This window comes from Diceros bicornis, chromosome 32, assembly GCF_020826845.1.
Source record: "Diceros bicornis minor isolate mBicDic1 chromosome 32, mDicBic1.mat.cur, whole genome shotgun sequence".
Lineage (NCBI taxonomy): Eukaryota > Metazoa > Chordata > Mammalia > Perissodactyla > Rhinocerotidae > Diceros > Diceros bicornis.
The window spans coordinates 8404430-8432402 of NC_080771.1; the positions used below are offsets into that span (position 1 = coordinate 8404430).

The 27973-nt window shown below is 53.3% G+C and overlaps 1 protein-coding gene across 1 annotated transcript; it reads left to right on the forward strand.

The window, feature by feature from the left end:
- Positions 1-1435: 1435 nt before the first annotated feature.
- Positions 1436-26951, forward strand: MMP2 (matrix metallopeptidase 2). Its single transcript, XM_058527828.1, has 13 exons — positions 1436-1891; positions 4482-4708; positions 5628-5776; positions 6880-7008; positions 7238-7411; positions 10089-10262; positions 11294-11467; positions 13425-13580; positions 14808-14943; positions 18640-18776; positions 19867-20026; positions 24479-24588; positions 26059-26951. Exons 1-13 carry the CDS (start codon positions 1736-1738, stop codon positions 26160-26162), a joined length of 1986 nt encoding a protein of 661 aa, XP_058383811.1. The 5' UTR covers positions 1436-1735; the 3' UTR covers positions 26163-26951.
- Positions 26952-27973: the final 1022 nt, after the last annotated feature.

Consider the following 27973-nt stretch of genomic DNA (forward strand, 5'->3'; position numbering starts at 1 on the left):
ATGGACAGGAGCCAAATGGGGCTGAGCCAGGAGGCAACCCCCTTCCCCCACTGACCTCAGAGTCATCTTCCTGCAAACAGCCAGGGCCTCTCCCCGGGTCAGGCCGATGGGCCCTGCTCCCTCCTGAACGGCAAAGTACCTCCCAGGGGGCCCCTTCTAGACGGACTCTGGCAGGTCAGCTGCGCACGCCTGCCAGACAAGCCTGTACTTGCCCGAAGCCCACTGAGGCCCGAGCTGCAGAGGCTCTTGGGTTCTTAGATAAAGACCAGACTCACCACCACGACCTCCACGGCTCTCACGGGCAGCTTGTTGCCGACCCTTTCAGCCCATGACTTTGCTCCTCAAATCCATCCCTGCTGACCCCCGGTCCCAGCTCCTCCCCTCCCAGGCTGGTCTCTGCTGACCCCCGTCCCACCTCCTCCTCTGCTGACCCCCAGTCCCATGTCCTCACCCTGCCCCCACCCTTTGCAGAGAGAGGGAACTTCCTTCTCCAGTGCATCTTGCTGTCTTTCATCTTTGGACCTTTGTGTATGTTGTTCCCTAGATTGTGCCTAAAACATCCCTCCCATCACCCCCTACCCACCCAGCAGTCCTATTCAGGTCTCAGCTCAGAAGCCACTTCTTCCAAGCAGCCTTCCCTGACCATCTTTACTAGTTTAGGAGCTGAAGTCAGGTGTCCCCATAGCCGCTGGAGCTCCCCATCACAGTTTAGCGTGTAATTAATTCTCTTTCCTGAGAGACGGAGGGGACGTTCCTCAGAGACAGGGGCCATTCCAAATGTGTATCTAGCACCTAGCACTATGTCTGAGGCCAAGAGAATGCTTAAATATTTGCAGAAGGAGGAAAGAAAGGAGGGAAAGAGAGGAGGAAGGAAGGGAAGAAGGAAGGAAGGGAGGAAGGGAGGGAGGAAGGTGGAACTCTCCCCTTTATCTGTTTCCATCTCTCTGGCTCTTTCCATTTCTGTCCATCTCTCTCGTCTCTGTCTCCATCTCTAAACATTTAAAATCTCTGTCTCTGACCATCTATCCGTGCAGCTGATCATCTGTTTCTGACCCTTCCTCCCCATCTCTGATCCCTGTCCCCGGGAGTGCAGGACGTCCTGTCCTCCGGGCGCCCCTCCGAGAACCGCTGCTGTCCAACCTCAGGACGTCAAGCGTCTAGAGGGCCGCACCAGATGTTTCCCCGCAGGGGGTCCTTAGGCTCGGCGCCCGGATTGGGGGGTAGGAGTAGAAAGGTCGCGCACTGATGGTGCGCGCAGAGGCCTGGAGCCGCTGGCAGGGGGAGGGGGGCGGGAAGAAGCGGAGAGAGGAAGAGAGAGGAGAAAAGAGGAGGAGGGCGAGCGGAGGAGTGGGGCGGAGAGGGGCGGACCCGAGTGCGCCCCCCCTCCCTCCCTGCGCTGCCAGCGCCCTCCCAGCCCAGCCGGCCACATCTGGCGGCTGCCCTCCCTTGTTTCCGCTGCATCCAGACTTCCCTCCGGCGGCGGCTGGAGGCTGCGCATCTGGGGCTTTAAACATACAAAGGGACTGCCAGCGCCGGCGAGAACGGGCGGCGGCGGCGCGGGCTGGGGCGCGGGGGCCGGACCATGCGCCGCTGAGCCGGGCAAAGCCGAGGCCACCGAGTCGAGCGGCCCCTCGGAGCGCAGGCTGCGCGGCGGAGCAGGCGCCAGCCAGGCGGCGACGCGGCCACACACACCGAGCCAGCGACCCCCGGGCGACGCGCGGGGCCCGGGAGCGCAATGACCGAGGCGCGAGTGGCCCGCGGCGCGCTCGCCGGCCCCCTGCGGGCGCTCTGCGTCCTGGGCTGCCTGTTGGGCCGCGCCGCCGCCGCGCCGTCGCCCATCATCAAGTTCCCTGGAGATGTCGCCCCTAAAACGGACAAAGAGTTGGCTGTGGTGAGTTGCTACGCTGGCCTCAACCAGCCAAGTTTAAACAAACTTCGGAGGCAAGGGATGGGGGTCTCCCCGCCACCCCTGCCCCCACGCCTACGTGGGGCACACAGCATGGGGGAGGGCCTTCAGTAAACAGCTTGGGGGGTCCTTGGCAAGCTGAAGGAGGAATCTCTTTTGCAACCCGTGGGGGAGCTTTGGTAAGTGGAGAATGCCTTTGATAACAACTTGGCAACTTTCAGGACACGGCAGGGAGGCGAGAAACAAGCGGGGGAGGGGAAGGAGGTGCTTTGGCAAACAGATGGAAAGGACCCCTTTTGTAAATAACGGGGACATTGTCTAGTATCTGGGGGATCTGGCAAGGGGGGCGGCTTTGTAAACAACTTTTGGACACATCTGGGGGTTGGCTAACAAGGCCCTTGGCAAGCGTCTTGGTAGGCCTTTGGCAAAAGGCCTAAAGTGGTCTCTTTTGCAAATGGTAGAGGATCTTTTTAAACTCCTGTGGGACTTTGGGAGGAGGGTCCTTTGGCACACAATTTGGTTAAACTTTCGCACACGTGAGGATGGGAGCTCTGGGCAAAGCGGGACTTGGCAAACCTTTGGAACCTTCTGGGAACCTTTGGCACACATCTGGAAAGAGGCCTTGGACAAACCACGCGAAGGACCTTTTGGCAAATATTTGGGGCAGGGGAGAAGCAGAGAGTGCAACTTTTCCGCCTGGCTCAATGGACAAGAGGTTCCAGGGTTGGACCTCGGAGAGTTTCCTTGAGCTTCTCCAAAGGGGTCGGAGCACAGAAGGAGAAGGAGAGAAGCGGCGGGCGGGCGAGGGAGGGGCAGGCACCGGAGGGCCCCGGCGCGTGGGGCGGGGGCGGCCCTAGCCGGCGCGGGTCGGAGAGCGGCCAGCGAGCCCTCCCTCTTGGCGCGGCTCCGAGCTGCGGCTCAGAGGTTGTTTTGCGAGAGCGCGCGCCTGGCTCGAGGGGCGGCTCGAGGGGAGCCACGACCTCAGTGCTGCACAGGCGGAGCTGGGGGCAGCGGAAGGACACTGCGCCTCCCCCTGTAAGCACCTCTGGCTCGGGACGCCCAGCGTGTACCTTCCAGCCCATGAGGCATCTGCCCTCTTATTGCTGCAGCCACCCTAGAAACCCCCATTTTCCTCAGCCTGGTCCCCAGCCTGCCCAGGACAGGACTCCCAGGCCCTCTGGTCACCCTGGGAACCCCTTCTCAGGATGTGACACCCCCCCTTTCCAGCATCTAGGCCTCTGCCCTCTCTGGGTAAATGGGTTGGGAGACCTTACATTTTTAGGGCGCCGCTTTTCTCCAGGGTCTGGAGCTGGCCGGCTAGTGATGTGGCCCTTGGTTGGGGGTGACAGTAGAGCACTGACAAAGTTGCCTGGGTCCCCACACCTTCTGCACATTGTGGAAGTCCACGTTCTCCAGAGGCAGTGCAGGGGGGTGCTTGAGAAGAAGGCTCTGGACTTGGAGGGCCAGGCTTCAAACCAGAGAGCACACTAACCAGCCGGCCTAGTGATCTCGGGCAGGTGACAACGTCTCAGTCTCAGCTGCTTCTGCAGACTGAAGATAAAGATGCTACCTGTCGCAGGGTTAAAGGAGCGGTCACCTTAGACACTTCGAAGGGTCCATGACACATGATAAGCACTCGGTGTTAGCCATTATTATTATTTATGTCATTGTTATTGTTATTATACCCTCTCCTACCTTCCCCCCCAAACGAGGTTAGGGCCTCTGCAGTAAGGTCTCCTGGCTCCTTTCACCGTTCCGACACAGTCCCCATCACGTATTTAATTTTGCATTCATGTGTGGTCCGTCAGCCTGCCCACCTGGGGATTTGAACCCTAGAGGCTAGAAACATCTGTCGTGTTCACCGGTTTATCCACAGCGCCAGTGCAGGGCTTGGCACATGATAGGTGTCAAAAAACATTTGTGGGACAAATGAATGTGTTGGTTGGTCCCTGACGCTCTGCAGGGGTCTGTTTGGTTTTGGCCTCAGTTTAGGCAGAGCCAGCTGTGCGGCTCCTGAAGGAGAGGACCATTTTCTTTTTGGAGATGGCAGATCCGGGATTTGAACCCAGATCTGACTGCTGCTGCAGCCCGGGCACATAGCCCTTGAATCTCCTTATAAGAAAAGTGAGGAAAATCATCCGTGTGTCATCAGCCGTTAGTAGATTAAAAGAGGTGATGGAGATGAAGAAGGGTGGTAGAGAGTTACAGTTCCCAGCAAGGGCTCTGGAGCCGGATTGCTTGGGTCCAAATCCAGCTCTGATATTTGTGAGCTGTGTGATCTTGGGCAAGTTTCTTAACTTCTCTGTGCTCTGCGTATGATGGAGACAGTAATCATATCTACATGATAGAGTTTTCGTGAGCATTAGATGAGTTAACACTTGCTGACTTCAGTGCCTGAGCATATAGTAAGCACCCTAGCTGTGCTCTCTACAGTTTTTATGTCACTCAGCTAGCGGGTGACAGAGCTGGTTTGGGAACCCAGCGCTCCACCCAGTGCCCTTGGGTCCCTGACTGCTTTGGTCAGAACTGTGCCATCCTAACGTGGCTGCTTGCCCCGGGTGCTCGTCTCTTCCAGCAATACCTGAACACCTTCTACGGCTGCCCCAAGGAGAGTTGCAACCTGTTTGTGCTGAAGGACACGCTGAAGAAGATGCAGAAGTTCTTTGGGCTCCCCCAGACGGGTGAACTCGACCAGAGCACCATCGAGACCATGCGGAAGCCGCGCTGTGGCAACCCCGACGTGGCCAACTACAACTTCTTCCCCCGCAAGCCCAAGTGGGACAAAAACCAGATCACGTACAGGTGCTGAGGCGGGGCGGTGGGGGACCCTGGGCTCTGGACACTGGGTCTCCGTGGGCCCCGGGAGGTGTCTTATGAGGGCTTGGTACCTTAAGGAGTTTGCACACAAAGTTTTTAGGAACTGGAGTCTCACAGACCTGGACTTCAGTCTCACACTTACCAGCTGAGGGGCTTTGGGCGACTTGCCAGGGCTCTGAGCCTTGGCTTTTCAATCTACAAAATGGGGCTGAAACAAAACCTTCCTCATAGGTTAGTTGGGAACTAAGCTAGATCGCATCTATAAAGGGCTTTCACAGTGTCCAGTATATAGTAAGAGTATAGTAAGTACTAGTCATTATTGTTATTAGATGGGGTCTTTGGGGCAGGCAGAGGGAACTCGACGGTTGGTTGCTAATTGGGTTTTATATTATATTATAGAGTTGTTATCATTGGTTGTTAGTAGGGTTGAGAGCTGTGTTCTATATGGCTCATGAGGGATTCCAAAGATGAGGTCTCTGCCCTGTTTCCCATAATGCGCTGTTTATGCCCCTGCCTATGTCCCCCTCCCCACCCCCAGCCAGACGTGAAGGATGAGACTCTTGAGACAGGGCCTGAAGATACGGGCTGGTCTAGGACTCCACGGGACATCAAGGCGTTCTGGGCCGGCTCTTCTCCCAGTGAGCTCTGCTCAACATGCACACACATATACCTGCACATACATGCACACTCATGCGCACACATTTGTGCATACTCACATGTTCATGCACAAACTCATGCACCTCTCACATGCTTTCGCACACTTGTGCACATGCATGCACCCTTGCACACATTTGTGCATGCTCACATGCACACAGTGGCATATACACACTTGTACACGTGCATATGCACACTCACACTCCGTGGCACACCCACACACACTCACATGCATTTCTACCTCCTCCAGGATCATTGGCTACACGCCTGATCTGGACCCCGAGACGGTGGATAGTGCCTTTGCTCGTGCCTTCCAAGTCTGGAGTGATGTGACCCCACTACGGTTTTCTCGCATCCATGACGGAGAGGCTGACATCATGATCAACTTCGGCCGCTGGGGTAGGCAGAAGAAGGGCCACCAGGGGGTCCATGTAGAGACAAGGGGGTGATCTGGCCATCAGAGAGGCACGGGGGTCCTGAAGGCAGCTTAGATAGGAGAGTAGGAGATGTAGACGCTGCAGTAGTGTAGATGGAAGCAGACAGCGGAGAGCCAGCTTGATGTGGGGCAGGTGACGTGACACTGGGTATGCTCTGGAGGCAGTGTAAACCAGAAACCAGGTGGTCTCCCGGCACCGTCCAGCATGGTAGCCGCTGGGTACATAGGCTATCCAAATTTAAATTAGTTAGAATTAAGTAAAATTTAAAATTCAGTTGCTTGGTCACACTAGCCATATTTCAGGCGCTCAGTAGCCTCATGAGGCTACGGGCTATTGAATTAAACAGCAAAAGAACATTCCCGTCGTCACAGAAAGTTCTATTGGATAATGCTGGTATCACTGAGGAACTCTAGATATGAGAGTGGGTCAGAAACAATGGAGCAGTGTAGACATGAGAGCAAGTGGAATAGAGCCCGGGGTCAAGGGTCTCATGTTGGTTGTTGGTATGAACACTGGCAGTAGTGTAGACATGAAGGTAGGTAGTGTAGACATTGTGAATGGTGTAGTGATGTGGGTAAAGGGCAGAGGAGACAATGGAGACAGGTAGGTGGGTGGTATGGACCTGGGTGGCAAAGTAGGCATGAGGGTTAGTTTTGTGGATATTGCTGATCGTATGACGTGAAGGTAGGTCGTACGGCTAAAAGGGCGGTGTGGACGTGAGGGTAGAAGGTGTAGACGCTGGGTACAGTGAGGGTGAGTGGCGAGGACACTGGTGTGGCAGTGTACGTGTGTGGGTAGGTATAGTGTCATCAGTGGTAGTGTAGACAATGAAGGTAGAGATACTGGGGCCCTGTAGACTTGAGGGAGTAGTGTAGACCCCAGGATGGTAACAATCAAGTCAGCAACTCTCTACTGACTCGCTGTGTCCCCAGTCCTGGATAACCCCAGCAGGACAGGGAAGGGGACAGATGCTTGGTGGTAAAGGCCCCCAGCCATGGATTAGGGGGTGGCTGGGCGTCAGGGCCCAGCTGGGGCAGCTGAAAGCTGAGACCCGGTGTGTTTCAGAGCATGGAGATGGATACCCCTTTGATGGCAAGGATGGGCTGCTGGCTCACGCCTTCGCCCCGGGCCCTGGTGTTGGGGGAGACTCCCACTTTGACGACGATGAGCTGTGGACCCTGGGAGAAGGGCAAGGTAAGAAGGGACCATCCACATGCCCCAAGCCTCCTCTCCAGTCCTCTGCATGCCTCCCTGTCCTCTAGCAACTAGGCCTGTGGCTTCCCTGGCAACCTCGGGCACCTCCATCTGCTCTGATGGGACCAGAGAGATGGGAGAGGGAGGGAGGCCACGCCCCTGGGTGAGTCGGAGTCCTGGTCTCCAAAGAAAGGCCTGGAGGGGTTCACCTCCCCCGTGTTGCCCCCAGTGGTCCGTGTAAAGTACGGGAACGCCGACGGGGAGTACTGCAAGTTCCCCTTCCTCTTCAACGGCAAGGAGTATACCAGCTGCACCGACACGGGCCGCAGCGACGGCTTCCTCTGGTGTTCCACCACCTACAACTTCGACAAGGACGGCAAATACGGCTTCTGCCCCCACGAAGGTGAGCGTCCACCTCAGCCTCCACGTCCCCGGGCTTCCCACCATACCCTGCCCTCCGTGCTCCCCAGGCCTGGCGCTGCCAGTCAACCAGCGTGCCCTCAACTTCCTTCAGGCCCCACCCTTCCCATTGGAGCCACTGCTGCGTCCTGTCACTTGTATGCCCGTTTACTTAATACTTTCATTAAATCTATTCCATTTTTTTGAGGTCTCACCATTAGCAATAATATTTGTGAAGTCACAGGTTTGATGTGCAAATTATTTTGTTCTAACATGCGTTAGAATGAACTTAGAACTATTAAAATGCCCAGTGGTTCTCTCTAGAACTGCTCTCTACACTCTGGCCAGGATTGAGGGTTCATCGGTGTGAGGAGAGGGTTGGGGATGCATCGGAAGCCTTGCAGTGGAATTGGGAGGCAAGAGTTGACCCCCAGGCTGGTACCCAGCCTGGCTTGGGGACACCGACCCTGTGAATTTTAGCCATCACTCCTGGTTCTGCTAGTGTGTATGTATGTGTGTGTGTCTGTGTCTGGGCATAGGGGCTGTTCCATCTGCCTCTTTTGATCTCTGTCTGTCTCTCTGTCTGCGTCTGTCTTAGCAAAGGCATTAGACTTAACTCAGTATTTGTGTGTGTGTTTTTGTCAGTCCTTGAGACATAAAATTTTCAGATATTTTGAAGCCATATAAAGGGAAAATTCTTAAAAAGGGGTAAGGGTATTGACATACACACTCAATCCTGTTTTAATATATCCTTGACACTTCATACTTGTAAATCATAAGAAGACAGTACGTATAACTTCATACTCGATCAGGTCATCATATTTGATGGTTTTAGAGATGGAAAGCCCAGAAAATTTGGGGGAAATGGGAGCCAGTCCAAAAATTTTTCTAAATACTCCTTTCTTCCCCATCCCACACAGACTGCTTGATGCACATATGCCTCTGTCCTTCTGGCCGCAATTTTATGTGTTTCTGAATCTCTCTCACCCCGCTGCACCTGAACACTGAACACCAGCCATCTTGTCAGAAGGAAAGAAACAAATAGCGAGTTAATTGTGTCCTTGTTTACGCTTCTAGTACCGAAGCTCACGTAATACTTTGTATTAAGTAAGAGTGCAAGCCACTGACCATTAATAAGTTAGAAATTTTTAAGCAAAAATATTGAACAATTGCATTTCCCAGTAGAGATTCAGGTGGCGTTAACGTTCTGTGTCAACCCCTGTGACTGGAACAGAATGTCTTGATAATGAAGTGGAAACAGCTGTAATTTCATGAGTTTGGGAAGGGTTTTTCCCTGCCTTGGACACTAGCCATTGACTTGGTCTTTAGCCAGACACAAGTACGCACAACACGCACGTGTTCAGATCTCGGGGCAGAGGTTCTGGTTACTCAGGCCCTCCTGACTGCTGAGTCAGTGTCTGCTGCTCTCCATCCTTGTTGGGGGCAGAATCTAAGAGAAGATGGGGGCTTCCTGGGTGGTAGAAATACATGGCTGGGAGGTCAGAGGCGGAGGCTGGCCTCCGTTGAGGTTAACACTTTGCCTTTCCCCACGCCGAGGCCACCAAAGCATCTGGCCTCAGTTTTGCCTCTTCCCTTAGTCTCCTTGTTTCTGGCACTGCAGGAGAAGGTGTCTTGGTTGGGGAGAGGGGAGCTGTGAGGATATGGGGCCCCGAGTCCTGCGGTGTGGAGCCAGGGACTGGGCTCCATTCTGGCCATGGTGGAGTTAACGGGGGGCTGGTGAGGTCACCTCTGGCGCTGGCGTGCACAGATGGTCCTTGTTAGGCACTTGTGGTTTTGCTAGTTGGCAATTCCAGAGGCGCACCATTTTGTAGCTTCGAGGTGGGTGAGGGGACAGGGGAGCTGGGGGAGAACCCAAGGCAGACAGGCCCGGGCTCTGAATCCCACTCTCTCCCTGAGTTCTCCTCATGGTCCCTGTCTTGGAGAGAGGAGAGTGGGAGCCCAGGGTGTGTATTAAAAGGTTCCCAAAGACCCCACCTCCCGCTCCCTCGCTCCTCCTCCTCTCCTCTCTCCTGCAGGGACCACGGCAGGGCCATCTTGGAAAGCGCCTGGGGTTGGAAGGAGGTGAAGCTTCCTCTGTGCGTGTATGTGTGCATATGTGTGTGTGTGTATGTGACAAAGAGAGTGAGCAAGAGAAACTGAGATTAGTGTGTTTTGTAGCTTTCGGTTACAACCCTCATCCAATTCTTCCATTTATGTGACCATGAGCAGTTCTGGAACAGCTCTCTCAGAACCTCAGTTTCCCTGTCTGTCAAATGGGTAAACTCTTGTGGTCCTGCCCATCATGGAGATGCAGTTAGCCATCTGCATGGTGTGGGCATCCAGCAGGCAGAGTGGACAGTGACTTCGGGGCTGGGGCTGGGTTCTGGAGGCCCCCTGCTCTGCGTCAGGTGTTAACTATTTTATTGCTTGGGGGGGTTCCATGAGATTCTGGGGGGTATCAGCTTGGCTACGGAGGCAGGAATACTCCCCAGGAGCTCAGGGAAGCAGCAATTTACCGAGTATGGATGGTTTTCAATATATGAACAAAGCTACAGCTTCACTGGCGTGAACCGTCCGATGGGCGGCCAGCCGGCTCTGTGCCCGCACGGGCGCCCAGCTGATTCTCAGGTGGGCAGGTGGGTGGTCTCTCACATTCGCACTCCCTCTCTCCTCCACCCCAGCCCTGTTCACCATGGGTGGCAACGCCGACGGACAGCCCTGCAAGTTCCCGTTCCGCTTCCAGGGCACATCCTACAACAGCTGCACCACCGAGGGCCGCACCGATGGCTACCGCTGGTGTGGCACCACCGAGGACTACGACCGTGACAAGAAATACGGCTTCTGCCCCGAGACCGGTGGGTGTTGCCGCTTCCCCTGCCCCTGGGGGCCAGCACCCTGCCCTCGGATAGAAAACCCGCAAGAGCCCCCTCCACTCCGCCTTTCCCCAGGACAGGGGTCCTAATCAGAACACTTAGCAGCTGGTCCGGCATGGGCACCCAAAGTGGAACAGACATTGGGCACCAACAGCCAGTTCAGCCGAATTGATGATGCCTAATGTCCGGCCCACCCAGGACCCTCTCTGAATGACCCCCACTGTCTCAGCCTCCCTGACGGTCGTTTTTCTCTCCCTTTGTCTGACCTTGGAGCCTCTCTTCCCTGCCTTTCTTTGTCCTAGTCTGTATCTCTATCTTTTGGTCTATTTTTCAATAAAGACTCCCTTCCTTTCTTCCTTCCTCCCTCCCTCCCTCCTTCTGTCTCCTTTCCTTCCCTCCTTCCCTCACTTTCTTCCCTCCTTTCCTCTCTTCCTTCCTTCCTTCCATCCTTCCTTCCTCCCTCCCTCCCTCCCTCTGTCTCCTTTCCTTCCCTCCTTCCCTCTCTTTCTTCCTTCCTTTCCTCTCTTCCTTCCTCCCTCCCTCCCTCCCTCCGACAGGTGTTTAGTGAGCACGTGCTTTATGCAGGAGACAGGTACGTCTTCTGCAGGACCCTGCGTGATGGAGCTCCTGGTCTAGGTGCGTTGGCACCATCAGCTCAGCCCAGCCCCTTCACCTCTGGCCCCTCTGTCCCCATCCACGGGAGGCTAATTAAACCTCTGGAATCTGGCTGCCTGGGTCTGAATCCCAGCCCTCACATTTCCTAGCAGTATCTGCTCCGGCAAGTTTCTTCATCTCTCCGAGCTCGTCTTCCCATCCATGAAATAGGGGTGACACACAGTCCCTACTGCACAGGGTCATTGTGAGGGGGTGAGACGTGTATTAGGCACTTGATCTGGTGCCCGGGACTGGGTGAACCCTCAGTAAGCATGATTGTTCATGTCTGCATCATGCATTGTCCCTGGTGGTGGCCTCAGATCCCTCGCTGCCCCTGACCCATGTCCCTAATCCCACAGCCATGTCCACTGTTGGTGGGAACTCGGAAGGTGCCCCCTGCATCTTCCCCTTCACCTTCCTGGGCAACAAGCACGAGAGCTGCACCAGCGCGGGCCGCAGTGACGGGAAGATGTGGTGCGCGACCACAGCCAACTACGACGACGACCGCAAGTGGGGCTTCTGCCCCGACCAAGGTACAGGGCACTGGCCAGTGGGCGGAGACACCAGACACCCGCCCCACACACACAGCTGGCCTGGAGACCCTCCTGAGTCCTCACCCATCTCAGGCACAGACACTGCCTCTGAGACACCCACCTACCCTGGGAGGGACACTGTCTTGGCGGAGGCCCTGCCCGTCCGTGGCGGGAACACTGCCTGCTCTAGACCCACCAGTTGGCAGAGACACTGCCCGTCCCTTGTGGAGGCAGGTGCCCTGCTTAGGCCCTGCCCACTCGGGCAGAGACATGGCCTCCAGCATAAGACCCCATCCACCCTGGTACCTGCTTCCCGGGTGGGAACCAGCCCTCCTGAGGAGATACTACTCTTCCCTTCCTGCTCTACCCCGCTCTGGGTGGGGATGTTACTACTCCAGAGTGTCTCAGTGCTGGGCACAGAGTACCCCGCTCCAGAAACAGGATTCTCCTAAGAGGCATGCCCACTCCAGTGGAGAGCTGCCTTCCAGGAGCTGGGTGGGCAGGAGAAGAGAGGAAAACAGAAGTGGCCTCATCCTTGCTCCAGCACCTCCCTCCACGCAGCACAGGAGAGCCCCAGAGCCCTCCCTGCCCCATCGGCACCATGCTTTGCCAAGTTGTGGATGGTGGTCCTTGGTCAGTGCTGAGGGAACAGCCGGCTGGGGCAGCTCTCTGCCCTCCAGGACTCCCGGGCTGGGGCGAGAGAGGGACCAGGAAACAGACCATGACCTTACTGTGTGGTCAGTGCAGTGAGCAGGTGCTCGGGGCACTGTGCCTACTCCAGTCTGCAGGGCCCAGGGTCATTGGGCTCGCCGACGGCCCGAGATGGCCAGGTGAGAGGGCTGGTCCAGGGCCGGCCTGAATTAGGTCAGCCCCTCTTTCTGCCACTTTCCTTCTTTTTGACTCATAATGCGATGGAATTTGGAGAATGTCAGCTGACAGAGCCTGGCCAGATAAGTTTTTCTTATTTCCTGCCAATGCCACACTAGGACATATCCTGATGTTACCTTCTCTGCTCCAGCTTCTACCCAGAGGTGGGCTCTCCATCTGCCTGAATGGTTTAAGGCTCCAGAGTTGGCATGGGGCACCGGGGGTGTATATTTTCCTCGGGCTGCCCTAACAAAGTGCCACAAACTGGGTGGCTTAAAACAACAGAAACTTATTCTCTTAGGCTTCTGGAGGCTCGAAGTCTAAAATCAAGGTGTCGGGAGGGCCCCCTCTGGTAGTTCCCTCTGAAGACTGCATCGCTCCTCTCTCTGCCTCTGACGCTGCACGGCCTTATGTGTTCGTCCCTATGTGTCTTCTCTTTTATAAGGACACAGGTCACCTTGGATTACAGGCTCACCCTACTCCAGTATGACCTCATCTTAACTTATACCCTAATTACATTTGCAAAGACTCTGTTTCCAAATAAGGTTACAGTCACAGGGACTTGGGGTTAGGACTTGAAGACATCTTTTGCGGGGACACAATTCAACCCATGACAGGGTGTGACACAGGGTTTGCCCGCTGTCTGAGGGAATGGGAATGGTTTTATTGCTTCCCTGGGGCAGGAATGGTGGACTCGCGGGGCCAGGCTGTCCCCTCTCTCTTACCTCTTTGGAGACCCTGCGGAGCAGGTTTCACCTGTAGTCTTTATACAGAAACACAAAAAGCCAGAAAGCATGATTTTCAACAAATGGGATTTCAGGCAGGGGATTTGGAGGTGCTACTTGTTCTCCTCCTCGATAGCACACGTGCAGCCTGCCCTGGAAAGGGCCCAGGGGACTGTGGCTGACCCTACTTGAGAGCAATGGGTATAGTCTGTTCATTCCAGAATGAATAAATACACGCCACTTCCAGGGCTCTCAGCCCCACCGTGGGGGTGTCCTCAAAAGTCTCCATCACCGAGGCCGGGTCCTGAGTCCTCTTTCATCTCTCTCCCTCTCTCTCTGCCTCCTCCCCTCCCTGCGGCCCTCAGGGTACAGCCTGTTCCTGGTAGCAGCCCACGAGTTTGGCCACGCGATGGGGCTGGAGCACTCGCAGGACCCCGGAGCCCTGATGGCGCCCATTTACACCTACACCAAGCACTTCCGCCTGTCCAACGATGACATCAAGGGCATTCAAGAGCTCTACGGTAAGCCTCGGCTTGGGGGCGGCTGGGCGGGGGTCTTGGGGGGTCATGCAGCCTGGGATGGAGGCCCAGGGGGCGGAACCAGGAAAGTCCCATCTATCCAGGTTGCCAGGAGACCAGGGCAGGAGGCGGGAGAGTTGACCTGGTCCAGGGGTGTCAGAGCAACACTCCAAGGGGACCCTTGGGCGGTCCTTTTCCTTTCCAAATAACACCAGTATCCGTGCCCCTCTTGGCTCCCCAGAGTGAGACCGGAGGGGCAAAAATGGGCTCTTCATTTCTAAACGAGTAAACTGAGGCCTGGGAAAGGTAACCCTTCTGGGCCAAGGTCACCCAGTTTAATAACCAAGTTAGGTTTAGAATCCAGGAGAATTAGCTCAGTACAGGATAGAATTTCCCAGCGTGTGGAGTGACCTTAATGATACAGGGGTGAAAGTTTCTGGTTTTCATAACGATTCTTTTTATTTTAATGTGTAATAGACACGATACGACTAGTGCTTGAAACCAATGATTTATTTATTAGTGCTTCCAATGAGACTAGAGTGAGTCTGCTTTTTGAAAAAGTAGATATACGATGGTACAAGCGGTACCTGGACCAAACCAGAATAGTGAGGGGGTGCTTGAGTGACGAGGCCTGGGGACACGGGACTTGGGAAAGAAGCTGAAATCGAGTGAGAGGCTGCAGGTTTCAGTGCCGCCTCCATCACTCACCAGCTGCGACAGATTGAGCAAGTCTTTACCTCTCTGGACTCAGTTTCCTTATCTGTAAACTGTGGCTGGTTATCTTGAGGAGGACAGGAAGGAAGACTTGAGAAAGTGCCACACCCCAGTGCTGGACACACGAGTGGCCTGACTGCCCTGACTCTCCTGTTGGCTTGAGAACCTGAGCTTTGGGTTTGAATCATTGAGCAAGTCACTCAGCCTATCTGGGCCTCAGTTTCCGCATCTGTAAAACGGGAGTAATAATGGTGCTTACCTTCCAGGGGTATAGAGAGGACTGGGGTGGGTGATGTCGATGAAGAGCATTTATAACAGTGCCACGGGATTCCGGTGTCTCTTCACTCTCCTCTCTCCGTGTCCAGGCTTCGTCCCTATCTTACCCGGGTTCACACTAAAGCCAGAATACTGTTTCTTCTGACTCTTAGCAGGTTGGGTGGGCAGCCCTGGGGATTCAGCCAGGTGGGGAGAACCCCTGGAGCTGGGAGGAGTCTGAGGTCAGGTGTCCTCCTCCAGGGGGCTCCCCTGACACTGGCGCTGGCACTGGCCCCACCCCCACGCTGGGACCGGTCACTCCTGAGATCTGCAAGCAGGACATCGTCTTTGATGGCATCTCTCAGATCCGTGGGGAGATCTTCTTCTTCAAGGACCGGTGAGTGCGGGAGCTTGCCTCTTGCCCTCCTTGCCCTGTGTCCTCTGCCACTGGCCCGTTATTCTTGTGCCCTTACCCCTTGCTCAAGGACCCACTGGGGGCTTCTCAGAATGGCCTGAATTAGACCGTTTTTGCTGCATATCAGACGGCCTCCAGATCTCGGCGGCTTACCACAAAAGGCATTTCTTTTGCTCTCTCCTAGTCTAGGGGTCTTCTAGGTGTCTTGGCTTGGGGCCGTAGTTTGGGTTCAAGTATGCTCTGCATGTCACTCCTTCTCCTGGGATTGGCGGCTGCTTGCAACAGATGACAAGCACAAGAGGCCAGATCAAACCACACAAGCACGTTGAAAGCCTCACCTTGCATCATCTGAGAACACTCCCGTGACTGAAGCAAATCACATGGTTAAGCGCAGCACCTACTCTAGGGGGCGGTAGTGCAGAGTCACATGGAAACGCATGTGGATGCATAACTCAAAAATAGGGATGGAGAGAAGAATTGGGGACAATAATCCAGGCTGCCGCAGGCCTTCTCCTGGAGTGTTCTTGACCTCAGATGGTCAAATTCTTCTATAATATATGGGGAGCAAGTAACCACAGGGTAGAGAGAGGCGGTATCCTTTGTGCCATAAAGACCCCCACTCAATCAACCAAGGGCTGAGACTCACACAACTGGCCTAGCCCTCCTGGAGAATGGCAGATGGTATCCAAGACTGCATTAAAGGGTCCATCCATCATCTCTCCATACATACATGCGTATACCCATCCATCCATTCATCTATCATCTATCCATCCATTCGTCCATCCATTATCCATCCATCCCTCCATTATCTATCCATCCATCATCCATCATCCATTCTCCATTATCAAGCTATCACCATCCATCCATCATCCATCCATCTATCCATCATCTTTCCACCCATCTGTCCATCCATTATTCATCCATCCATCCATTATGCATCATTCATTCATCATCCATCCATCCATCCATCCATCCATCCATCCTTTCATAGAGTGTGGTAGTTGACAGAGTGGGCTCTGGAGCCAGATTGCCTGAGTTAGAATCTTAGACCTGCTACTTGCTAGTTGCATGATCCTAGGGAAGATAATTAGGGACCTTCTTTGTACCTCAATTTCCTCATGTATAAAATGGGACTAATATTCCCACCATCTCATAGGGCTGTTGTAAGGATTAGATGAGCTCAGTGCTTAGAACAATGCCTGACGCACAGAGTATGTTCAATAATACTAGCTATTATTATCGACAAATCATTATTTGGCATGTACTGTGCTAAATACTTTGCTAGGCTTTAGGAGCTGGGGGTGGGGGTGGCATGCTGGGGGCAGAGGGGCTGCTTAATGCCTAGAGCAATATTGTCAAAGGGAGGTCCATGGACCTCCTACCCCAGAACCACCTAGAGTGCAAGTGGTAAAAAATGTGGGTTTGTGCACCCACCCCAAGGCCCTCTGACTGGAATCTCTGGGACTGGGCCCCAGAAATCTGCACTTTAGCAAATTCCTCCAATGATTCTGATGCGTATTAAAGTTTGAGCATCCCTAGCCTGGTTTGGGAAACAGAGGCATAGAGAGCTGACAGTATACACGGCAGAATGGAAGAGACGTGCTTGCAGAAGCACGTGCAAAATGCTTTTATGAGCACATCCAAGTCAAGGAAGGCTCCACAGGTAAAGCAGCACGTGAGCAGGCCCTTTAAGGAAGCAGATTCGGATGGACAGGGCTGACAGGTTGGGAGGGTGTTTGAGACAGGGAACTGCAAAAGCAAAGCCATCGAGTTGTGAAAGTTCCTGGCTTACACAGGGAGGAACGGAGAGCCTGGTGAGGCTGGAAGATGTTCTGTAAACTTTTGTGAAGGGCCTCCTCTGCTCTAGGCCCTGGGCTAGGTGCTGAGGGGCAGATGCCAGCAGGGAGATGGCAAGAATGCAGAGAGAAAGATGAGACTCAAAATGCAATGAGAAGTCAGGTACCACCAGGCCTCCAAAGCCCAAACCAGGATGCGTAACAATAGATCCCGATGCTGTCCTGCAGCCCTCATCACAGGGATGGGGGAGAGGTGAGTCAGGGGGCCTCCTTCCCTGCACCGTCCTCAGCCTGGAGCACTTCCCATCATGGAAGCCCTGACCACACGTGTGCATCTGAGACTTGTAGACCCAGGAAGGGGTGCAGAGCCCAGGCCCAGGTTGGAGCCCTCCCTGGCCTGACAAGTCACACTTTCAAAAGGAAGTTGATGCGTGTTTAATGGGCTCATTGAATTAATCAGTAAATATTTAAGCACCATCCCTGTGCCAAAATTAGTGCAAGGCACTGAGGGGATGAAAAAGGCAATACAGGAAGATGATTAAACTCAGACTTTGGCATCAGATCTGGATTCGAATCCTGATCATACTATAATCCCTCTGAGTTTCATTTGCCAAATAAGGATGGTGATACCTTCCTGTGTCACGATGTTTTGGCTCCAAGTAACAGAGAACCCCAACTCAAACCAGCGTAAACAATGGAGAGAAATTACTTTCACGTGGTCCAGGGGTAGGGCTGCCTCCAGGGGCAGAAGGAGGGTCAGTGACTCGATGAGGTCTTTGTCCGCTGCCATCCTCTGCCTTGACCTCATCCTAAGACTGGGTCCCTCATGGTCACACAATGGCTGCCGGTGGCAATTGAGGCTACAGGCTTCCTTGCCTACATCCAGCAGGAGAGAGAGAGAGAGAGATCTCCAGATGTGAAATAGATGTGAACAGGTCTATCTGTTCAATCTTATTGTGCCAACATAAATCACATGACAAGTGGTGAATCAGTAACAGTTGCCAGGGAATGCTGAGCTTGGCCAGGCTTAGACCAGCGGTTCCCAAATTTGGCATGCATTAGCATCATCTGGAAGGCTTGTTAAAACACAGATTTCTGGGCCCCAAGCCCAGAGAGTCTGATCCATAGGTCTCACGTGGGCCCAATAATTTGCATGTCTGAGTTCCCAGGGGATGCTGGTGCTGCTGCTCTGGGGATCCTACTCTGAGACCCAGTGGCTTAAGCTAATCCCACTGGGGATTGGGTCCACCGGTGGGGAAGCATGGATCATAAACATGAGAGTTCTGGGAGGCAGGATGATAGGGAAATAAATAGGTAGTAGATGCTGGGTAGACCACCAAGAATGCTTATTATCTTACAATATTGTGAGCATCACATTTCACAAGGCACATGAAGTACTTGGCACTTAGTAGGCCCTCAATAAATGACAGCTCTGACTCTTGACAGAGTGCACAAATCCATTCCATTCCAATTCAGGAAGTGCTTTTAAGTGCCCTTAGCCCCTGCCTCAGTTGGCTTCTAAGCTAGTAGGAGAGATAAGACACTTAGGAAACAATCAAACAAACTACTGTTCCAGCTACTCAGGGTTGTCGATTTTGAGAGGCTCAGAGGAGGGGGGAGCACAGTATGGACAGAGGGTAGTTAGGGAAGGCTTCCTGGAGGAGGGAGCAGAAGAGGACCAAAGAAGTTGCTTCTCAGCTGTAGCATCTTGCAGAGGGGGCTCTGCCCATTCTGCAGTCCTTCTCCAAACTTCCTTTGATCTCAACTCCCCATCCCAGGGCATCCTCGCTGGGATGTGTCTGACTGGGCCTAGAGAGGCACGTGTGGTTACAGCTGCAGAGTGACTGAAGGTGTGGTTTCCTGTGTCCCCTTCCGCCCCCAGGTTCATTTGGCGGACAGTGACACCACGTGACAAGCCCACTGGGCCCCTGCTAGTGGCCACATTCTGGCCTGAGCTCCCGGAAAAGATCGATGCTGTGTACGAGGCCCCACAGGAGGAGAAAGCTGTGTTCTTCGCAGGTGTGTGGGAAGGGTCTTTTCTGGCCCCAGGCCCCACGGGGCTCTGCACCATGGTTCCTGTGCACCTGTGGGTGCGTCCTCTCCTTTATGGATCCATTCTTTCAACCATCATTTCCGAAAGCGTGGGATTTGTCTGGGAGATCGGTTCAGACACTCAGCATCAGATAGCACTGACTCACAGAGTGAAGGTTTCATTTCCTTTTCGTTCTTTTTTAATTCTTCTGACTCCTCTTCTAGAAGGAAAATTACAGTTTAGTGCTGGTGTCTCTTTCTAATGCTAGAGCCTTTGGTACACAACATTTTTAGTTAGAATTTTTTAAAAACTTGTTTTCATTTCTAATGTTTAAAATAAATTTATTTCTATAGCTTTCAAAGTGAATTCCTTGACAGCAAAATACTAAGTAAATAATAGTCCAGGAAGTTTCCATAAGTGGTAAAAATCATCAAGGTAGGGTCATATGGCTAATGTTTGGGAAACCCTGGTCATTCAACATTTATTTGAGCACCTACCAGGGATCCAGCCCCTGCCCCCCTGGAGCTCACAAAGTAATGGGGGAGACAGAAAAGCAGGCTATTAGGAGGGAGGGCAGTAAGGGCTGTGATGGGGGAGGGAGGACCCACAGCGTCCCTGCCCTGGTCTGAGGTGGGGGCACAGGGGTGGCTTCCTGGAGGAGCTGAAGGCTCGGCCAACACTGTGGGCACATGTTCCGCCATCCGGCCCCCTATCTCCTCCAACCCAGAATCATCCTGGGCTGTGGCCAGGGAAGCTACTGGCCCACAGGTCACCTTTGTGCAAATTAGAAAAAGATGCTTCTTCATGGCAGGCCTGACACTTAGAGTGCATGGCTTGGTGAGTGGAGCAGGGGCTGGATTCAGCCCCCACTTACCTCTTGGGCCAGGCACCTTCTATACCCAATTGTAAGACCATGTATGTGAGCCCTGTTCTGGGCACTGAATCCAGAAGGAGCAGGAACTTGTGTGCCCGTGGAGAATGGCCACAGTGGGGTCCCTGGCGCACGGGTGATGGGAGGAACAGGCCGGCCTGGGGAGTTCAGCACCAGTCGCCAACACGCCTTTGCTTCCACTGCAGGGAATGAATATTGGGTCTATTCTGCCAGCACCCTGGAGCGAGGGTACCCCAAGCCGCTGACCAGCCTGGGGCTTCCCCCCGACGTTCAACGAGTGGACGCTGCCTTTAACTGGAGCAAGAATAAGAAGACGTACATCTTTGCTGGAGACAAGTTCTGGAGGTAAGGGAGGGAGGTGGGAAGGAAGGCAGCACAGCCGGCTTCAGGGACATAGAGGCCCGCCCTGGGTCAGGGTCGGAGGACTGGGCCATGGATGCCCCTCTCTGGTGTCTAACCTGCCAGGGCTGCAGCCCCTCCCAGAAGTCACCAAAGGATGAATCATCCTTGTGTACGTTGCTGTACGATTCTGGTTAGAACCTCCTTTCCCTTCTCAGAAATCTTTTGGTCAGGCCCCTATCTGTCTGATCTGGAGCCTCACATTCTGGGATGACTCACTAAAGAAGGAGTAATAAAAATAAAGATAATAGCTGCTACTACTGACCCTATGTGCCAGACACTATTCCAGGGCTTTATGAGGTGGGTGTTATTATTATTCCCACTTTACAGATGAGGAAACCTGCATTCAGAGAGGTTAAAGTCACACAGCCGAATCATGGCGGGTTGGGATTTGAACCATGGAATTCTGGATCCCAGAGAATGTGCTATTCTTCACTATTCTACACTGTACCTGAGATAGCGGGGTCCCAAGAGATGGGAATGGAGGCAGGGGTGGCAGAGGGCAAAATATGATGAAGACTGAAAGATGGGGGCACCAGCTGCCCACAGGAGCCGGCATCCCATTCAGGCCCCACTGGCAGCAGTAGGCACTCTCAACAGGCACGTCTGCAGCAGGCCCAGTGGCTGTAGGCGCAGGCTGGCAGGGGCCCAGTTTGGAAGCAGGTAGCTCTCTGCTCCAGGTCATCTAAAAAGGGTTCAACTCTGAGAGGCCATGATCAAGGCTAGGGGTCAGGGAGCCCCGTATCCAGGAATGGTCAGCGAGAGGCAGCCCAGACCTCAGGAGTTTGATTATAATTCTTCCCATTTCCCAGAAGAGGAAACGGAAGCCCAAAGAAATTAAACAACTTGCCTAAGTTATTTATATGTAAGTGTGTTGCCCACAGAGCAGGATTTAACTGCGTCCCCTATCCTCTAACCCTGTGCCCCCACACTGGACCCTCCAGGGTCATTTGGTCAGTGGGGAAGGAGTGGTTGCGTGACTTCCACCACGCTCCCTCCTAGCGTCCCACGTTCCTCCTGTGGCTGCCACTGCATCTGGGCCCCTCGTCTGCCATCCCTGAATCAATCCTGCCTCCCTCCCAGGGCCCCTCTCTTCTCCCCCTTCCCTCCTCTCACCCCTGGCTGCCCTGCATTCAGAAGCTGTGTCCGTCGCAGGCCGCCTGTGTCAGGGTGGAATTCCAGACATATTGCTAAGATACTTAGCAACTTAAGCTGATTGATATCTCAAGCCTCTAGAAAGAAAACAGTCAGCCAGGAAACCATGGAGCGGGCTCTCCACCCACAGGCTCCGGAACATTCCAGGCACACGCATGTAGTGCGAATGGCATCTCAGCATGGTAGGCGCTCCGATCTCTAAATCTTAGAATCGTGGACAGTGAGAGGTACAGCTTCTCAGAAAAGTGGATCGTAGAATCAAAGAACCCTAGTGTCTTTGAATCATGGTGTTGGAAGGACTTTTATGATCACCCTCTGATGCACCTTGTGTATGTAAACATACAGGAACAGACGTGTCTGTGTGTGAACATGAGTGCACACACAACACACTCACACACACACACACACTCAGGCTGTAGCAGTGTCTTGCTGAGTTTCGGGCAGAGTTGTCTGCCTCCCAGTCCTTTTCTGCAACAATCCGCGTCCCAAAGCCAGGGTCCGAGAGGGATAGATTGCTCTACAGAGGGAGCTCTGTGACACTTCCTTAAAAGCAGCAGAGCTGAAGGCCCCATCAGAGGCTCTGGGCTGGGTTTCCAAAGGACACAGACCTCTCTCCCGGGAGAGGTGGTTAATGAGCTTGAGATGCTGGTCCTGGGGTACAGTCTGCAGAGGCCCCAGAGACCTCCTTGCTGGAGAAGGAGAGAGAGCCCCAGAGTGACGGAGGATGAGCAGCTGCCTCCAGCCTGGCCATTCCCTAGTTTGTGCCAGGGAGTGCTCAGCCTTTGCTTCTGGAAGCTTCCACTAAGCCCTCAAATATATATTCACTATCTCCTATGTGCCAGGTACTTAGCTAGGTGCTGGAAGACTGGGGTCAAGAAACAGTCACTCCTGCCTTATGGAGCTTACGGTAGAGGCAGGGAAAGAGTGTAAGCACATTTGAATAAAATATTGATGGTCTCCTGACAGGCCTTGTACCACATCCCAGGCCTGAGGCTGTGCCTTTCACCTGTATTTCTCATTTAAGGTAGATACTATTATTAGCCCCACTTTCCAGATGTGAAACTGAGGCTGAAGTGCCTCAAGGATACACCCGTGGAAAGCTGGGACACAAATGTCTGTGTTCTTAACACCTGCTCTACACTGCACTTTGTGCAGCCACAGAGAAGTACAGAGTGTCACAGAGAAACCGTTCAAAACAGTGTCCCAGTGAGTGGGAAACACTGTAAGAGGAGACTTGGGACACAGAGGAAAATGAAGAGACATGGTCCCCTTCAGAGCCAGCATCTTCTGATGCCACGATGTTGTGTTCTTCCTGAAGGAAAAGAACTTGGGAGCAAACGGGTTCACTTCTCTGAGCCTCAGTTTCCTCATCTGTGAAATGAGGTTGATTCCTGCCCTCCCCCCCTCCTGTGGGTAGAGAAAGAAGTGAGGGCGAGTTCAAGGACACGGCTCTCAGCCATCATCACGCCCACACAGAGGATGTAGTTTGAGCGGTCAGTGGGGCTGATGTGGATGGAATGCTGGGTATTTGAGCTGGGAAACCTGGTTTTGGTGTCCCGGCTCACGAGGAAGCACATCAGGTTCTGTAAGAAGTCTTATGAGGGAGCTGGGATTCAGGAAGGCTCTTCTGGCAGTTCTCAGGGTGAGGGGCAGAGGGGGAAGAGCCTGTAGAAGGGAGCTCCTAGGGGAAGCTGTTGGCCTCTAGGGTGGAGGTCATTGGACTGGCCATGGGGAAGAAAAGCCACGACGAGTCACTGCAGAGGAACTTCTGGCTGTCACCAGGATGGCATTCAAACACAGACCTGTCTAGAAAATTAGCGCCACAAAGGCAAGACTTTATCTTGTTTACTGCAATATCCACAGCTACACGGTGGGAGTTCATTAGATATTTATAGAATAATGAAGAGGGTGAGAGTAAGTGGAGAAGCGAAGGGATCGAAATGACATCAACAGTTAAAAAGTTCTCCCCCAGGGCCGGCCCCGTGGCTTAGCGGTTAAGTGCGCGCACTCCGCTACTGGCGGCCCGGGTTCGGATCCCGGGTGCGCACTGACGCACCGCTTGTCCAGCCATGCTGATGCCGCGTCCCACATACAGCAACTAGAAGGATGTGCAACTATGACATATAGCTATCTACTGGGGCTTTGGGGAGAAAAAGGGAAAAAAAAAAAAAAGGAGGAGGATTGGTAATAGATGTTAGCTCAGGGCCGGTCTTCCTCAGCAAAAATAAAGAGGAGGATTAGCATGGATGTTAGCTCAGGGCTGATCTTGCTCCCAAAAAAAAAAAAAAGAGTTCTCCCCCAAATTAAAAAGACAGAGGTATTGCCAGCCAGGAAGAAGAATATGCCAACTAATACTCAAAGTATGAAGTCAGACTGTCCATGTCCTGCCAAATTAAAGGCAGGACCCAGGATAACCGTGTGCCCTGAGAGCTGCAGCCAGCACTGCTGTGGCGGGAGGTTCATCCTGGGACTAACAGGACATGGGCTCATGCACCACCTTGCACGGCCACTTCGCTGTCCCAGCCGAGATCATCTCCCAGCACGCAGACTGTCATCTCCACTTGGTAGACGAAAAAGCAGCCATTTGTCCAAGCCCACCCAGTGAAAGAATCACAGGCAGGACCCCGTCCCTGGGCTCCTAGTCCAGTGTTCCTCCTACTGCAGTGGGGATCAGAGTTTGTAAGGGAACTAATATTTCCCAAATGCCTACCAAGTACCAGATATGGGGGTAGGCACTTTGCATATGTTATTTTATTTCATACGTACATTAATTAATAAATTAAATACAACCCCATCTTACAGCTGGGAAAACTGAGGCTCAGAGAACAACTTGCAGCCCTGGAACCAGGCAGGCCTGGGTTGGACAACCACTGAGAAGCTGGGTGCCCCCTTTAAGCCTCTGGTCTGTAAAGTGGGTTTTACGGTAATAACTGTGTCATAGGCTTGTCTTAAGATTGAATGAGAAAGGACATACGTGGAAAGTGGTTAACACACTGCTTGACTGTTAGCAGTAATTGCACGTTTTTACTAGACTGTCCACAGTTACATAATTAGTGAGTAGTGGAGTTCGGATTCAGACCCAGGTCTGAGCCCTGCCCTTCCACTCCAGCCGGCTGCCTCCCTGAAGGGCTAGGTCTGGTTTCCCAGGCCCACCCAGGAGCCACCAGCTGGGCCCTCCCATCCAGGTTGGGTGGCTGGCCTTTAGGGAGGCCCTGCTGGTTTACCATGTCCGCTTCCTTGCAGATACAATGAGGTGAAGAAGAAAATGGATCCTGGCTTCCCCAAGCTCATTGCAGACGCCTGGAACGCCATCCCTGATAACCTGGACGCCGTGGTGGACCTGCAGGGGGGTGGTGAGCTACCCAGGCCTCGTCCGCTTTCTAGGACTCCCCGCCCCCAGCCAGGGCCCTGCTTCTCGCAAGCACACACTCCCTCATTGTGCAGGAAGGCATGGGGCGCCGGGGAAAACAAACCAGCCCCTTCAGCCCAGGGCTGGGAAGGCGTCCAGACCCCTGACCTCTGCTCACTCAGCCGGCTCCAGGCAGTAAGACCCAGAAAGGCCCCTCACAGCTGCAGGGCCTAGAGCCAGGGAGGGGTGGGCGGGAGGCCTGCCCGGGGCTTGGAGCATGGGCTCTGTGCCCTGGATTCATTCTGGGGTTTGATCCAGGTCCTTTTGGGTTCCACAAGAGGCCTTGTGACTGCCGCCCATTAGCAGAGCGATGGCTCCATTTGAGACAGGACAAATTGTCATGCCCTGTCGCTGATATGGCAGATCCCCCACTGAACTCAATTTGCCTCTGGTCCTTTGCTGAATGAAACACAACCAGTATCATCAAGGGGTAGAATTTAGAGTTTGAAAGCCATATTCCTGAGGAGGCTTCTGTGAGCTCTTTAGGGCCCTGGAAATGAGTCCAGTCTGGCTTTTTAGAGGAAATGTCAATTAAATTCCACAAAGACTTTTTTGAGCCCCTCTCTTATGCTAAGCACATGGCCCTAACTTCCAGTGGCAAAAGGTCTTACATGTGCAAGAAAAAGCTCTGTACAATCAGGTGCTAGTTTAAGGGTTATCTTCAGGAATAAACATCTTGAGCACCTACTATGTACAAGGGTTTCAAAGGAAGTAAATGAGATCATGTATATCAGGAGTCACAAATTCCAGAGCCGCTAGGGGCCAGGCTAGTAGCACAGATGAATGAAGCATGCAAGGCAGACAATAGGCAGTGGTGGGGTTTGTGGTGAACCAGCGAGCACATGGCTCATTTACAGAGGACGGTTACTTCTCTGCTTCTGATGATTGCTGCCCTGCAAGAATGGGGGCTGGGGTTATTAGATGTTCTAGCTCTTTTAAAAGGAAGTGAGAAATCTGTATTTTTATGTGAAATTTCCAGATGTCTACATGTTGGCAACTTTATTCAGAATTCAAAACAAAAAACTTATGTGAGCCAAATAAAACCCCGCTATGGGCCTGATAGGGCTAGCAGCCCCCAGGTTTGACACCTTTGGTAGATGGAGAGTGCTTAGTTTGGTGCTTGGCTCAGCAGAGTACTGTTATTTATGTTAATAACAGCATATGTTATCTAATTTAATCCTCATCACAAGCCCTAAGAGGTTGGCATCTTTATCTTCATCTTAAAGATGAAGAAACAGGCAGCCAAAGAGCTTCATCCACAGCCATTTCCCTTCCTCCAGCCTCAGAGAGGTCTTCCCTCGTTTAAAAGCTTCTTCCCCATGGCAGGCAGACTCTCAAAGCTTCCCAAGAACCTTCCAGGTGCCATAATGTCTGAGCTTAGGGTGGTCACAGCCTCTCCTCTTTCTCATCCCAGGTCACAGCTACTTCTTCAAGGGTGCGTATTACCTGAAGTTGGAGAACCAAAGTCTGAAGAGCGTCAAGTTCGGAAGCATCAAATCCGACTGGCTGGGCTGCTGAGCTGGGCCCGGCTCCCACAGGCCCTGCCTCTCCATCGCCTTCTGCACACCGGGCCCTGAGCACCAGGGCAGGACCCGGATGGGCCTGGCAGCCTTCAGCTCTGTTAATCAGCATTCTCATCTCCACCTGGTAACTGAAGATTCTGGAGAGTGGCTCTGCCCTATGTCCAAGGAAAGGTGCTGACTGTACCCCTCCCGGGGGCCCCTTCCCCGTATCCCAGTAGCCCCCCAGAGCCACCCTGAAAGAGATGCTTTGATATCCTCCACGCAGCCCTGCCTTGGGCTGCCCTGGTGCTGTCACACTTCAGGCTCTCCTCCCTTCACAACCTTCTGTGGCTTACAGCACCCTCGGAGCCAACAGAGACTGTCTCAAGGCACTGGTGGCCCGACAGCATGGCCTGGCACGGGGCAGTGGGACAGGGGCATGGCCAGGTGGCTGCCCCAGACACCTGGCTTCTCACTTCGGCTGCCTTAGAACTTTCCCTCCGTTAGCAGTTTGCTTTGTATGCACTTTGTTCTTTTCTTCTGATCTTTTTTATTTTTCCACTTCGAAACTGCATTTCCCGACAGGGGACTCGGGTTATCCAAAGTCACTGCACGATGCATCTCAGCCCACGTAGCGAAGGTTCCCTTGTTCACTCTATTCAGTGTGACCCCACCCCGTCACTTCCTCCACTGGTTGGAGGAAAACCAAGCTGTGGCTCCTCGCTCAGCCCTCCCTTCCTCTCATTTCAACAGTTCCCCATGGGAAATGTCAACAAGTATGAATAAAGACACCAATTGAGTGGCAGTGTTTGCAGGCTGTTATCTGAGAGCCAAGAGAGATGCCATAGTCCCACCCAGAAGAGAAACTTAAAACCTCTAAATCTCGGCGCCCTACAGGGCACAGGTGACATTTGCTGGAAATGTCAGAGCTGCCAAAATAAACAGCAAGAGCCCTTCAGGATGGGTGAACCAGAGAGTCCAGCTGTCCTATGGAGAGAGCCCGGCAACAGCAGCGAGGCTGTTAGTTTAACTGCAGGGTCTTGTTAAGGTTCCCTTCCTCCGAGTCTCAGTGTCTTCACTGACAATGGTACCGATTCTAATGCTACTACTGTTGACAGTGAACCACAATAATACCCCCTCCTTTAATAGAGTGCCTACTATGTGCCAGGCACTTTACATGCATCACTTAAACAACCTAAAGAGGGAGAGGCTATTATTGGCCCAATTTTTATTGATGAGGACACTTAGGCCCAGAGAAAAGTGATTTGCTCAGGGTACCAGAGCTATTAGGTAACAACCAGAGTCAAGGTCAAAGATGACCTAGAGGAGGAGCTTTCGCCCACAACCCAGAATCTCCATCAGCAGCATTACCCACCACCACCCCCAACGCCACCCTAAATAAACAGAGATGGGGGAGAAATGTGTGTGCTTTCTAACACAGCTTCTATTACTGGGCAGGCCCCTTGCCCCTCTTTCCCTCCAGATGGCCTAATCCCCTATCCCCTCCTATGCAGAAGTTCTGGAGCTGCTGCAACACACGTTTAAAGCCTGGGAGTGTTTCAGAGGCCTCTTCTGGCTCTCACAGTCTGTTGCTTCAGGCCTCTTGTGGTGGAGCTGTGGGAAGGGGATGAGGAGTGGACAGGACTCTGGAGGTGACCTTGGTGGGCCCAGAGTCATCTTTTCTCCTCCTGTGGCCTGCCCAATGGCTCAGGTCCTCGAGGACCCTGGAGAGGCAGCCTTCTGTGCCTGTTTCTGGCTAAAGAGCCACAAGGGTCTGCCAGCGCCTCTTTGAAGATCCACGAGGCTGGGGAAGTTTCTATCATGGCT